At 41.4% G+C, this 10,261-nt stretch overlaps 1 protein-coding gene across 1 annotated transcript in view; it reads right to left on the reverse strand.

Annotated features, from left to right (window-relative positions):
- The window catches only part of ca6 (carbonic anhydrase VI), a 37,068-nt gene extending 27,026 nt beyond the window's left edge, over positions 1–10,042 (reverse strand). Inside the window, exons 1-4 of the mRNA XM_078559199.1 lie at positions 9,939–10,042; positions 9,497–9,679; positions 6,393–6,541; positions 2,804–2,899 (exon numbers count right to left, since the gene is read on the reverse strand). Coding sequence (XP_078415325.1) covers positions 2,804–2,899; positions 6,393–6,541; positions 9,497–9,679; positions 9,939–10,026 — 516 coding nt within the window. The 5' untranslated portion in view covers positions 10,027–10,042. The remainder of the gene's footprint in view (positions 1–2,803; positions 2,900–6,392; positions 6,542–9,496; positions 9,680–9,938) is intronic.
- Positions 10,043–10,261: the final 219 nt, after the last annotated feature.

The following is a 10,261-nucleotide window of genomic DNA, read 5'->3' on the forward strand; positions in this document are numbered from 1 at the left end:
GCCAATGCTCCCCCACCTCTGATACTCATTTTCCACTATGGGACCGGTACATAGCATCCTCATCAGCCTGCACAGATAATAACGAATACTCACCCTGGGTCCGACAAAAGCTCCCATCTGAAACATTCACCTATCTTTCCCTAGTTAAAAGTTGATGGACCTGTTTTGTACTGGCAGCATTTTCCTGCTTTATTGGTCAGTCTGTTATGACACAGCAGTTGGTAAAGGCTGAGTTGTTTAAATTCCAGAGGGAAACTTGAACAACTGCCATTACCTATTTTAAATTGGTATGTTTGAGATGCAGCTCTGAATTCAATAATAAGACCACCAAGCCTCAAGAGGTTTTTTTATATAAAACTAAATTAAACATTTATTAATTTAACAACAAATTTTAACACATACACATGTCTACAAATTACCACCATAATAACTTTTAAACAAACCCCCAAATTAATCACTCCCATGTAAATCTTCACCAAGACAACAGTAACCCATGACTTTAAACAGACACCAGGCAAAGCACATTTGACCTTACAAATTCAAAATGAGGTTCCTTTCAATTTGGTTCCTTTGCGGATTGTAGGCTTACAGATGCCTGTAATGACACACACACACAAACTCCTCTCGGTTTATACCTAGCTTTCTCTTTGAATTAAATTTTCATTGTATTACTAGTTTCTTTTAATTTTATCTCTCCTAACAATAATCCTTCCATTATTCCAACAATTTTGTAAGTAATATAAACACATTGCCTGGTGTCTCCTAGCTAGGTGCAAGATTTTACCCATTCTCTTGAATGGTTTATTCAACAATGGCAAATGTACTCTTTACCTTCTATCTTACGTTTATCTAATCAACATCTGAAACTACCATATATTAAAGCACCCAGATTAGCTGACTTTAATCCAATTAGGATGCACACATAGACACAGGCCCTACCTAAATCCAATTTAAAAATAATTTCCAATAACATTATATACATCGATATCTCTTCATGACAGTCAGATAATGGGGGAGGTGATGGTATAGTGGCAATGTCACCAGATTTGTCATCCAGAGGCCTAGCCAAATGCTCTGGGACCATGGGTTCAAATCCCACCATGGCAGCTGGTGGAATTTAAATTCAATTAATAAATCTGGATTGACAGCTAATCTCAGTATGACAACTACCATCAAGTATTGTTAAAAACCCATCTGGTTCATTCATGTCTTCACCTGGTCTGGTCTACTTGTGATTCCAGACCCACAGCAATATGGCTGATTCTTAGCTGCCCCTCTGAAATGGCCTAGCAAGCCTCTCAGTTCAAGGGCAATTAGGGATGGGCATCAAATGCTGGCCTGGCCAGTGACGGTCACATCCCATGGAAGAATAAAGAAATGTGCCTAATTCTCATTGTTCTGTGTCAGCAGAATGAGTTTGATTTGGAATTGAGACTGACATGTTACATCCTGTCCCGATCACCCCACACTTAGCTGTGATTTGCAGTGATGCATATAATGCTTCTGTATCGTATGCCACTAAGTACTTTAGGCTGTCTTTGCAATGTAGATGTGTTACACATGATACCAACACCTTGTGTCATAAATTACAGCTCTTTCAAATGTTCTAGACTCATCTGAAGAGCATGTCTCTGAAGTTTACATGATTCTTACTACTGTACGAAACATGTAGGGTATAATAATATTAGCTTTATCATGCTAGCCTTCTAACGCTCAAATTTAGATGTATTGTTCCGGCTATATCCCTTTCATCGTCATGCAACTTACCTCTAGCTGTGTTCTTAAATACACCTTCGGTTTGATTTAGCTCTGTTCTCCTTCCACGTGGAGGACAATGTTCCTCTGTTCAGCATACCCACCGAGAGAGGTGGCTCTCTGTAAGGGGAATTAGAAGGGAGCTGCATCTTTCCATCCTTTGACATGTTCAATTAATGAGCTGCACCTTCACAAACTGATCCCATATTCCCCCCTCAACCAATGCCAACCAAAAACAACTTGGCTAACCATTTGCCAGGGTTGCTTTAGGATATTGCTGGTGCAGTATGGTTGTCATGTTTGCCCACGGTACTTCAAAGCCTGAAGCACATTAAGATATTTCCATGTCCCTTTTATTCCATAATTCCCAAGTATAATTAAGATATTACCAGACCCCCTTGCTTTTAACCAGTAGAGATCCAAGGCACTCCCCCAGTCGATGTAACTTAATGATTAGCTTGCAGCAATAAAAGATGATTGTACCAGTTGCCGCCCACACCTATTCATTCCCTTTTTTTTTATTAGTTCATGGGATGTGGGCGTCACTGGCTAGGCCAGCATTTATTCACCATCCCTAACTGACCTTGTTCAGAGGGCATTTTTTTTTTAAGAGTCAACCAATTTGCTGTGCATCTGGAGTCATATGTAGGCCAGACCAGGTAAGGACAGCAGATTTCCTTCCCTAAAGGACATTAGTGAACCAGATGGGTTTTTTTTTACAACAATCGACAGTGGTTTCATGATCATCGTTAGATTTTAATTCCAGATTTTACGTTGAATTCAAATCCCACCATCTGCCATGGTCAGTTTCAAGCCTGGGTCCCCAGAGCATTACCCCGGGTTGTGCAGTGACAATAGCACTATGGCACCTCCTCCCCTTAATTGACCAAACTGAAGCATCTCATCATATGATGGAAACTTAAACTGGCGTTCATCTGGTTAAGATGCTGCTGCCTGTGCTAATAGGTCAGAGCCTAACTTTCATTACCTCACCAGTGTAGATTTTGTATTGCTGCGAGGTCACTTATGTAGGAGCCATGAATCATACCTCATAAAAAAATGCAAGCACAGCCAATCCGTCTGCTTTATCAGAAGCTTCAGAGAAATTTCTGTATTTGTCAGAATTATAATGAACAATATGCAGCTGTAAAACAAAACACGAAACAAAAGTGTCAGTCCATGTTGTACAAACCCATTGATGGCTTATTGTCAACCATACTACATGAAGTCTGGTACTTTCAGCCTTCCCTAGACTCGGGGGCGGTGCCAGAGGACTGGAGAATTGCAAACCTTACACCCTTGTTCAAAAAAGTTTGCAAGGATAAACCCAACAATTATTCTCCTCCTGATTGGCGTGCAGTGAGCTAGGGAGAGTATGTACGTGTGGGCATTGTGTGAAGGCAGAAAATGCATCAACATTCACCATCTAAGTTTACAAATGAGGAAGAGTTAATTGGGCAAGACACTAAGGGGGCTGCCTGCAGTTTCTCGAACCTTACCCCAATAAAAACTGACAGTGAAAGTATTGATGAATCATAATCATAACTCCAATATGTTACTACTTGCATTGATATAGCGCCTCTAACATAGTAAAATGTCCCAAGGTGCTTCACTGGTGCAAAATAAGATGATCAAAGAGGTAGGTTTTAAAGGAGCATCTTAGAGGAGGAGAGAGAGAGATGGAAAGTTTAGAACCAAGGCAGCCAAAGGCGTGTTCACCAAGGATGCTGTGAAAGAAGCATAGGATGCACAAGAGGCTAGGATTAGGGGAATGCAAAGTTCTCGGAGGGTTACGAGGCCAGAGGAGATTACAGAGATAGGGAGGAGTAAGACCACAGAGGAATTGAACGTGAGGCTCGGGAGTTTAAAATGGAGACATTGCTGGGCCAGGACCCAATGTAAGTAAGTAAGCACAGGGATGATGAGTGAAGGGGCAACAGATATAATATGGTAAAAATTTTAGGCTTTCCACTTTGAGTGCAGTCCAAAATTGGGTGAAAATTGCACTCAGGATTGTGCTGGTTTTGCAAATTGACTTTATGGTTCAAGTTTCCACTCAAACTCATTTGTCTAATCACCGATATAAAATCTTTTACGAACCTGTGCACTGGGTCAGCGATTTAGAACAATGATTGATTAATGAGTATATAAAAGCAAGGAGTTGCGGTAGGACCACATGATGCAATGATATGCTGATCAAATGTCAAGGCTGAGGAGTTTAATCAAGTTACATGAGTCATTTACTTCCAAAACACTCCATTATATTGAACCTACAGTGCTCGCATTATGCTCCCTGAAAGCCAAGTAGACAAAGTGTAGCACTAAGTCATGCTGGCCAGGAAGATTCCAGGTGTGTTCTGAGTAAAGCAGCCTGAACTAGGGAGAGGAAATTTCAGCCCAGGTTCCTGATCTTTATCCCCATCCAGTGTCTTTGACAGGAAAGAGCAAATGTGTGGACGCTATCATGTCAATTATTTTGCTAAAGTTGTCAACATAAGGAATTTCACATTCAAAGTCCATGGGGCAGAATTTTATGTTCCGCGGGCAGACATGCGCCTGACCCGAACAGGCGTAAAATCGCGTGAGATGACGTCGGGTGAGCGTCCCGACATCATCGCACACTCGCACGATATTCCGCTCGGCATGCACACGCGGCAGTCGGAAGCGTGCCCGCCAACAATTAAGTGGACAATGAAGCCCATTGACGGCACAATTGTCTGCGATTTTTCATGGACCATCCAACCTTCTGGTTAGTGGATGGGCCATTTTTGATGAAACCTCATCCAAGGGCGGGATGAAATCTCCATTAGGAAATAAAATTTAAAGGAATATCTGGGGACAGCATTTTAACGAGGTCTGCTTTCCAGCGCTCGATTGTGCTGCGTGGACATTTTTTTGCGGCTTTTTTATGCTTTATTTTATTAGTTGCAGGTCTGCAGCTCCCCGGGGCTGCTGTCTGCCTTCGGGGAGCTCTCTCGAAGTGCTTACCTGCGCCTGCAGGTGACATCGTCACCCGCCCTCTTCCCGCCCCCACCCCGACATGGCTGAGCTTTTCTGCAGCTGTTCATGGGCCAGCCAGCTTGAAATCGCAGGTCAGAGGACAAATCTCAGCCCCGGGCCCGCCAATTACGCACGTGCACCCAACAAGGGAAACACTCAGGCCCACGAGCCCGGCTTGGTAAGCTTTCCAACTATCCAGCCAGGAGGACATTACCCCAATTCCCACAGTAGCCATTTCATGACTTCTCTGGATGAGGTCACTTCAAGTGCCAACTTGTGGATAGTTCCATGCATTAAATCCATGCCTGTAAAAACTAGGGGCTCCAGTCTTATACTCTACAATGGGACAGAAAGATCTTCATCCTAAATTATGGTTTCGGTCCAAACTTAGGTGCCAATAGTGAAAGGACAACATAATATCTCACTTCATAATTTTGATGAAGTTATTGACAGGAAAAATATTACCCATTTTATGGGAAGGACAAAACAGATTTCAGTTGGTAAACTTAAAATCAATATATGTATTATTCAACACTGTTTACATATTAACTGGTTTATGTTTTAAAATTATGTAACAACCAGATTATACTATCAATGCTACTGAGTGATTGGCTAACAGGAAGAATACTTGCAAAATTTGCAAGGCGTTTATTTCAATTTCACATTCCCAGTAGAAAACAAAAGAAAGATTTGCATTTCACAGAATCACAGAATTTTAACAGCACAGAGGAGGCCATTCGGCCCATCTTGTCTGCACCAGCTCTCCAAATGAGCATTATGACCTAATGCCATTGCCCTGCCTTTTCCCCATACCCTTGCGCACTGTTTCTATTCAAATAATCATCTAATGCCCTCTTGAATGCCTCGATTGAACCTGCCTCCACCACACTTCCAGGCAGTGCATTCCAGACCTGAACCACTCGTTGCGTGAAAAAGCTTTTTCTCACGTCACACTTACTTCTTTTGCAAATCACTTTAAATCTGTGCCCTCTCATTCTTGAGCCTTTTACGAGCAGGAACAGCTTCTCCTTATCTACTCTATCCACCTCCACTCATGGTTTTGAACATCTCTATCAAATCTCATTTAAGCCTTCTTCTCTCCCAGGAGAACAGTCCCAACCTCTCCAAGTTATGCTCATAGCTGAAGTTTCTCATTCCTGGAACCATTCTTGTAAACCTCCTCTGCACTCTTTCCAATGTGTTCACTTCCTTCCCATTATGTGCTGTCAAGAACTGTACACAATATTCCAGCTGAGGTCTAACAAGTGTCTTATATAAATTCAGCATAACCTCCCTGCTCTTGTACTCTATGCCCCTATTAATAAAGCTCATTAATTATTAACTTTATTAACTGATTTATTAACTGCTCTCTCCACCTGTCCTGCCGCCTTCAATGATCTATACACATATACACCCAGGTCTTTCTGCTCCTGCATCCCTTCAAAATTTCACCCCTTATTTTATATTGTCTGTCCATGTTCTTCCTACCAAAATGCATCACCTCACACTCCTTTATATAGTGCCATTCACAATCTCAAGATGTTCCAAAGAAGTCTATAGTCAATGATGTATTCCTGAAGTGTAGTCACCGTTGCAATATCAGAAAAGTAGATGTAAGATAAAGGCATTCACTGTACCTCTGCCACATATCGTATCCCATCAAGCGTATGCTCTGAGCCACTGCTCTCCGGGTCAAGGGCACCCCAGTGGAAGTGCATCTGAACCGCTGTGTAACGATGTAATAGCCCTTTACTGATAAACATGGTGGGCGGCAAGTTTATCGCAACTATGAAAACAAGATGCACAACATTGCTGGTTAAGAAGGTGCATCTTCCTTAGACATATGCATCACACAGCAGTACGCAATTCCAAAATTCAGAACCATCTCAACATGCTAACAGATAATAATTTTAGCCATATATAGCAAACATAAAACATGAAGTGTATTGAACTCAGTCACTGACAGCTAATCATTATTTTCATGAATTTTCTGAATGAATTTTAAACGTCTTCTTATAACTATGTCACCTCAGAAATACTCTATACTAAATATGGATGCAATGACAGCCGTTATTTATATGCCTTTAGTATAGGATGTTTGGAGGCTCTACATAGTGAAGAACCAGACGCCAAGCAACAGAAGAGTTAGGGAAGAAGATCGGGAGCAGCTTGTAAATGCATACATATAAAAGAAGGGCTGAGACGAAGCAAGGAGCGAGGATTCCAAGAGCAAGTTCCTCAAAATAGGACAGGGAGGGCTGAACATTCCAATTGTGGAGCAGAGGGGGAGAGACATCCCTGTGGATGAAGAGTTGTCAAAGCCAAAGCTGATCCTGTCCTCACCTAATGTTCACAGATCCATTTGTCAGGAGGGGTCACTGGAGATCGATCAGGAGGAGGAACCCAAGCTGACTCATTCCATTCCAAAGCACAGGGATGCTGAAGGTAATTGCGGCACTCCAGCAGGGCTGAGATCATCCGAGACCAGGGAGTGAATCTTCCTCATCGGGTTTTTTTTTATATATTATTTATTCTGGGGATGCAGACATTTCTGGCAAGGGTGAAATTTACCACCCGTTTCCAATTAGAATCATGGATTCATTGATTTTTATAGCACAGGAAGAGGCCATTCAGTCCATTGTGCCTTTGCCAGCTCTTTGAACTTAGTTATCCTCGAGAAGTGAGTGGTGAATTTTCTTCTTGCTGTCCATGAGGTGAAGGTGCTGTCAGGGAGGGACTTCCAGGAATTTGACCGGTGACATTGGAAGAACAGCAATATATATCCGAATCTACATGGCGTGTAACTTGGAGGAGAACTTGGAGACAGTTGATCTTGCCAAGTTACTGCTGCGCATCCTTTAGCTAGTACACACTGCACGTAGCATACACTGGTGGCGCAAGGAGTGGATGCTTAGGCTAGTGGATGAGATGCCAATCAAGTAGATTACTTTGTCTTCAATATTATTGTATTTATTGAAGGCTGTTGCAACTGCAACTAAGCAAGTGGAAAGTATTCCATCACACTCCTGATGTGTCTTGTAGGCTTCAGGGGATTAGGAGATGAGTTACCCACCGCAGGATACTCAGCTTCTGACCTGCTCAAGTAGCTGCTGTAGTTGATTTTCTGGTTAATGGTGAACCTCGTCATAAGATTGATGGTGGGGATTCAGTGATAATAATGCCATTGAATGTCAAGGGTAGGTTGATAGGTTCTCTCTAGTCTCTGCACAACAATACTTGGTGCATTTCCAGGAGCTGAATGCACATGCATGTGTTTTTTTTTAAAAATGTTTCACTATTAATGACAACAATATGTGACCTTCCTCTCCAGTCTGTTAAGTGTTCAATAAATACTCACATTATCATTGACTCCCAAAACTGTATTAACAGAAATATTGAGAAAATGATGCTTTGCCCTGGTCCCACCTGAATCTTTTCATCAAGCAGTCAGTAATCCAGCATCATTGATTTGACACTGTGGGGTATATTTTCTGTAGTCTTGCGATGCCTAAAGAGTTCTCCAAAGCTTCACCTTGTCTAATTTTGTCAATAAGTCTGGAATTCAGGTTCTTTGTTTGAAGAAATGTAGTTAACTGTAATACTGTTATTAATTCAGATCGTATTTTGTCATGCTTTGTTTTATAATGCTCTTGTGGAGCACCCAGGGATGTTTTATTAAGTCAAAGGTAGTATATAAATGTTAGGTTGCTGTTGTGTTATTCTTCCTGCATATTAGTCCTTAAGCCTATTCTTAATTGGACCTACACACTGGACTGTTCACTCAATACTGTGACACATAAAAAGGCAGAGGCAATGGATCAATAAAAACCTCATTCCTCATTTGTGCAGCCTCTAAGTCCATATCGCTGTGTAACACTTTCTGTCTAAAGTTTGAAAAAAAAAGCTCTCACTTACGATGCTAATTTAAGCAATCCCAGTTAAGGTAGTTGATGGGTATTATAGTGTCCCTGGATTAGGAGGAGAAACATTAGCTTCTCATCACTATCAAGTGAGCTTCCTCTCTCTAGAAGAATGAGAGGTGATCTCATTGAAACATAGAAAATTCTTACTGGGCTCACTAAGGTAGGTGCAGGAAGGATGTTTCCTCTGGCTAGAGAATCTAGAACCAGGGGACGCTGTCTCAGAATAAGGGGCAGGCCATTTAGGACTGAGATGAGGAGGAATTTCTTCACTTAGAGGGTGGTAAATCTTGGAAATCTCCATCCCAGAGGGCTGTGGAAGCTCAGTCAGTCAGTATGTTCAAAACAGAGATCGATAGATTTCTAGATAGTAAAGACATCAAGAGGTATGGGGATAGTGCATTGAGGTAGAAGATCAATTATGATCTAATTGAATGGCAGAGCAGGCTTGAGGGGCTGAATGGCCTACTCCTGCTCTTATTTCCTATGTTTCTATGTTCCTCGCCCCAATTCTAGGAAATGAGTAAGAGGAAATGTGGCTTAAGAAGAGAGTTTAACTATTTTGTTCTCAGTGGTTGAATAGCCTGCCAATATTCATGGCTCAGGCTCACACATAAAGAACAAACCACTTGGGTGAGATGCCAAAGGGTTGCCCTATCTTTCGAACTGTACATCAGCAAAAGTCAATGCCTTTAAAATAGCGATGGGCAAAATTAAGGAAAATATATATCAGAGACTCATTAACAGATAGTGTTACATATAAAAGAAATTAAAGAAAGGGTCATTTTATTGTTAAAACATAGAGTGAAAGAGTACTAGACCTGAATGTCCATTATTGATCATTAGGAACGGTCCATCGTGTGGTCCGTCGTATCCACTTAACTCTAAATGGGGTAGAGTCGCATTAAATTTCACTTTTTTCCTCTGAATATCGATGGGAGATTGGTGCGAACCAGAGCAGGCTGGATATTTCGAACCCCAGTGGAATTCATTCAAGTCACCTTCTGGTAAAGCAATAGGTAAAGGACACTGAATCTCAGCAAGCACCTTCAAAACCATTCATTCTCAAATTCTTAATTTGCACTCCACACTTTTTCACTCGCATTAGCTTCCTGCAGTTTTATATTTAAGCATTAAATTAATTTTCCAGGTCATCATTCTCCCTGATAATGCATGCACTCTGGACAAAAAAAAGAGGACAACTTTTATAAAGTTAAATTTTGTGCGAAATTGTATCATAAATACTGCAAACATCTTGTTTACCTTGATAGGTCCAGTGCTCCTTGTTAGCAATACCCGAATGCACGCAAAACAGAATAAAAATTCCCAAAGTAAACTTTTTCAAATCCATGCTAATGGAACAGAGATGATACCTCATGCCAGTCTATCGCAGTGCAGCACACAGGCTGTGATAGTAGGGAGGTCACCAGTCCTAAACGGAGCAGAGTACAATACTGATGCTCCAATAAAAATACCAGTATGTGTCGTCTGGGTGTGGCAAATCATTTGTTCAAATTACAAATTTTGGATTTGACTTGTTTGCGCAAAATGTGCATGAAGCAGTCATGAATGTTAAAGCTGTGCTT

This window comes from Cetorhinus maximus, chromosome 15 (assembly GCF_964194155.1).
Source record: "Cetorhinus maximus chromosome 15, sCetMax3.hap1.1, whole genome shotgun sequence".
In the NCBI taxonomy this organism is placed as follows: Eukaryota; Metazoa; Chordata; class Chondrichthyes; order Lamniformes; family Cetorhinidae; genus Cetorhinus; species Cetorhinus maximus.